We start from the raw sequence: 4676 nt of genomic DNA, 5'->3' as shown, positions 1-4676 counted from the left end.
GTAAATACATTAGGGTTGTAATTAATTAAGCACGTGGTTATACCAATTGGCTATCAGTTATTGAATACATAGGGGTGACAGATTTTACATATTCCCGGTTAATATAATTGCTTAAACTAACAAATGTATAGGCGTGTTATTATTGTAATTGTTGAAGCAGCGTACGAAACTGACAATTTGTCACAATTTTTCCTTATTAAATGTAATAATTTGATGAAATTCTTCACTGGACCTGAAATTAATATGATCTAATATTTCCAAACCTTTTGTGCTTTTTTTATTACCATTTGAGGAATTGGGAAAAACGCTCATTGATTAGTCAGGGTTGTTGGTATATGATTCTAAATTTGACAACTGTGTCATGCTTACCAGCCATTTCTCGTAATTCACAGATCAACTGCGCAGTAATATCGAGGACCGTCATCACATAAGTTCACTCCACACTCAAGCAGGAGTCTGGGGGTCATTGTTCATGGGACAACAAAGAAAGCAGTCTGACTTAAGAGGCCGAGTGTTCGGCTCCGCCCAAGCGGCGCCACTGACCAATCGCGCTCCGTCTATGCAAACGCGGACTGCGCTGCTCCGCCCCTTCCCGGCGTGTGACGTCACCCCCACATATTGCCCAGCAGTGCTGTCTGTCTGCAGCAAATCAGACAGAGAGAGGAAAGACCGGAGAGAGGCGGGGAGGGGCCGCTCGGAGGGACACAGCCGCTGCCGGCATTCCTGCGATCCGCAACTTCGGAGTGTCCGTCTTCACCGTCCCGTCTGCGCCCTGGGAGGTGGCTGCCGTCTATGCCTCCCGGACTGCATTGATCGCTGCCTGCTCGGAGGGGAGAAGCGCTCGTCCTGCACCGCTGGCCCGAATCCGCTTCCCCGTCCTCCCGTACTGACCCTACCCTCCTTCCTCGGTTCTCCCCCCTCCCTCCCTTTGTTTGATCTTCCTGGTCCCCGAGACTGCAAACGCATCGAAGATGCCCAGTTCGCTGTTCGCCGACATGGAGAGGAACGGGAGCAACCAGGGAGACACCCTGGACGACCAAAGAGCCCTGCAGATAGCACTGGACCAGCTCTCACTGCTCGACCTGGACAACGATGACAGCTCCATGTACGACAACGAGCCGAGGAAAAAGAGCGTGAACATGACCGAGTGCGTTCCGGTGCCCAGTTCGGAGCATGTAGCCGAAATCGTGGGGAGACAAGGTGCGTATTCTGTAATGCTGATTTTGTGCCGGGACGTTAATGTGCAGTTAGGGATGCAGCGCTCCGTCGGCACGAATAACTGCGTGTAATAGTTAATGATTTGTGCGCAGGATCCGTTCATGCTGGGGAGGGGGGGCAAAGGCGAACAGAGAAACACTCGTAATAGGGCTCGGAGGAAGAAAAAACAGCGTCAGCCGGGGCGCAGAATAGCTACGGGACACTGGCACTCCCCTGCCATATTGCATCGCCGTGTCCCACTTACTAGACCGCTTAGCATTAATAGTTCATTCAGACTTATAGTGTTTCCTCCCACTTGCTGTTTTCGGACTTTTATAATAAAACTGGCCGACTGGTGCCCCGCTAGATGAACGGGTCAGCCCGTCTAAGCTATAAAAAAGCAGCCTGCATTCTGCAGCAGCCGCCGAACTGTCCTGATGGGAAGACTGTCAACTTTTCGTTATGCGATGGCTTGCACACGCCTGGATGTTTTCTGTGTTTTTTCCCGTGGCGATGCCAGCGAAGGTGACACATGGCTGGCTGCTGCACGTAATGTTTTTGCGCGCCGCATCTTGACAACTGCGACTGATTAGACCCGCCCGCATGGCGATCCCTCTAATCGGTCAGTTGAAAATTTAATTTAGTCGTGGTGCAAAGTCCCGGGGGCTATTTATAAGAACCCTATATTGAGTGCCCACCCCTTCGTTCTAGGCTGCAAAATCAAAGCCCTGCGAGCAAAGACCAACACCTACATCAAGACCCCTGTGCGTGGGGAGGAGCCGGTCTTCGTGGTGACTGGCAGAAGGGAGGACGTAGCCATGGCCAGGCGGGAGATCATCTCAGCTGCAGAACACTTCTCCATGATCCGAGCCTCCAGGAACAAGAACGGCGGCGTCAACGGCACTGGCACCTTGCCCGGGCCTCCCAGTCTGCCGGGCCAAACCACCATCCAGGTGCGGGTGCCCTACCGGGTGGTGGGCCTGGTAGTTGGACCCAAGGGGGCCACCATCAAGCGCATCCAGCAGCAGACGCATACCTACATTGTGACGCCGAGCCGTGACAAGGAGCCAGTCTTCGAGGTGACGGGCATGCCCGAGAATGTGGACCGGGCGCGGGAGGAGATCGAGGCGCACATCGCCGTCCGCACCGGCGGTCTCGTTGAGCTGGCCGACGACAATGACTTCCACGCCAACGGCACCGATGTGGGCTTCGAGTTGCAGGGCCATGCCGGCCTCTGGGGGCGCCCTTCCGCCACACGCAAGCCCTTCTCCAGCTACCGCAACGACAGCTCCAGTTCCCTGGGCAGCGCATCCACCGATTCCTACTTTGGTACTGGCAGCGGCTCGCGGTTAGCCGACTACAGCCCCCCCAGCCCAGAGCTCAGCTACACGGCCACTACCAACGGCAACAACAACAACAACCCCTCTATCAACAGCCAAGCCGTCAACGGCAACGGATTTGCATACGCCGGCGATGTGGTCTCCCCCGACTCTGCTGCCGAGTCGCCGCCGGGCTTCGATCCCACCCCCACCCCACCTGGTCTTGTGTGGTCACAGTACGACCGTACCAACGGGCCCTCCTCCAGCCCCACGGCAGCCATCTTTCCCTCAGCCGGCGATGGCGGCGTCTTGGCAAACCCTAGGCGTGCCAGTGGCGCTGCCCCCCCAACCCAACCCCAGCTGACACCACCACTGCACCCGCTGGCCCGCCGGGTACGCAGTGATCCTGGGGGCGGCGCACTGAGCCTCCCTGGCTACGGCCCTGCCTCCGGATCGCTGCCCAGCGTCCCGTCCGACTCATCGGCCTCGTCGACGTCCAGCTGCTCGTCGGGCACCAGCAGGAAGGGCAGCCGGGACTGTTCAGTCTGCTTCGAGAGTGAGGTTATCGCCGCCCTTGTGCCCTGTGGCCACAACCTCTTCTGCATGGAATGCGCCAACCGCATCTGCGAGCGCAGCGAGCCCGTCTGCCCCGTGTGCCACGCGGCCGTCTCTCAGGCAATACGCATCTTTTCCTAGGACAGACCACGTGGGCTCGGAGAAACACGCGTGCACTCCGGCACGCCTATGTATGTATGTACGTATGTATGTATGGAAGGCTGCAGTATCCAAAAACAGAGCGCCCCCTAGGGGTGAGTGGTTATCTGTATCTTAATGTACTGTAGCTTCGGAGAAATATTTTCTGACATTATCTACTGCATGTTCTAAAAGCTTAGTAATTAATAGTTCTGGTAAGTCGTATGCTATACTGAAGCCAGACTGGGGGTGGCTGGGGTACTTATGCCGTGTCAGTCTCAGACTGTTTACATGACCGGCTGTCCAGTTTTACTGGTGGGACGTACTGGTGGGAAACGGTATTGGGTCATATGTATTCCTGCCACAGACCGTCACCGCCATGACTGAATGTACTGGCAGGGGTCCCCCACGGTCCCGGTGATTTCCGGGCTTTGGCGGGAATTAAAATCAGGATTATTGATCCGCGAGCATTACGATACTGCAGCTTCAGATTAGAATCAGGACGCCCTGCATATATATGTATATGAAAAAAATCCACAATTTTAAGGGTTTAAATGTTAATTACAATAATACAGATTTGAAGTATTTTATTCTTTTTCTTGACTTGAAAGATTATATTTCGTATTGCAAAGATGTTTACAGATATTTCGATTTGAGTTCAGTGAACTTTTTTGTAGCTAGGTTTAAAATATCTTTTATTTTTAGAATGGCCTTGTGGCAACGAACACTGTATTGTTTTATCACACGGCTGTGGGTTCGAGCCTGAACGTGTGTGTCACATTAAAACAGTATTCTGTTGGGATGGAGGTTTTATAAGTTTAGCAAAAAAGTCTTTTAAATCTGCCTCACCCAGCATATTTTTAAATTCCGTAATATAAAGCATATTTTATTCTATATTATTACAAAACATAAAATGTATAAAGTAAGTCAAACAAAAAGAACCATTTATGCTTTCTTACATTTGTATGACTCTGATCGCGGTGGGGAATTACAGAGTTCCGTGGCACCACTACAAGTTTTAGTATTTCTATTTTAATAAATTTGTTTACCACTTCTTTATGTATATGTAGGTGATGTTACTTTGACGTAAATGTACTTTATGGAGCAAAGTTTAAAGACAAAGTATATTTTATTTTCTGATAAAGGGCCTTTAACCTCATGGTCAAATACTAATATTATATTTGCTGAAACAAGATTTGAAAATGTATTGAGAGTTTTATTTTTCTGACATTTCAAAGTTTTTTCACAAGTTAACGTGAAACTTAAGTAAAAGGTGCTAATTCATGTTTTTTTAAGTGTTTCTATATAAGACCAATAAAATGGTATACAAAGCCGATGTCTGATTGGCTCATTCTGCCGCAGTGTTTGAGCCCGGAGCCTCTGGGGTGATGCTGACCGTGTTTGGCGGGAGACTAATGTCGCCTTCATCCTTTTTCATTAACCTACATGTTCACTAAGGTAATTCTG

At 50.7% G+C, this 4676-nt stretch overlaps 1 protein-coding gene across 1 annotated transcript; it reads left to right on the top strand.

Annotated features, from left to right (window-relative positions):
* The first annotated feature begins 629 nt into the window (after positions 1–629).
* Positions 630–4268, top strand: LOC111846674 (RNA-binding protein MEX3B-like). Its single transcript, XM_023817108.2, has 2 exons — positions 630–1200; positions 1909–4268. The coding sequence occupies exons 1-2, from the start codon at positions 972–974 to the stop codon at positions 3210–3212; spliced, it is 1533 nt and encodes a 510-aa protein (XP_023672876.2). The 5' UTR covers positions 630–971; the 3' UTR covers positions 3213–4268.
* The last annotated feature ends 408 nt before the right edge of the window (positions 4269–4676 follow it).

Source organism: Paramormyrops kingsleyae, chromosome 13 (assembly GCF_048594095.1).
Source record: "Paramormyrops kingsleyae isolate MSU_618 chromosome 13, PKINGS_0.4, whole genome shotgun sequence".
NCBI lineage: Eukaryota > Metazoa > Chordata > Actinopteri > Osteoglossiformes > Mormyridae > Paramormyrops > Paramormyrops kingsleyae.
The sequence above is the reverse complement of the archived record's forward strand: the minus strand, read 5'-3'. Positions and strand labels throughout refer to the sequence as shown.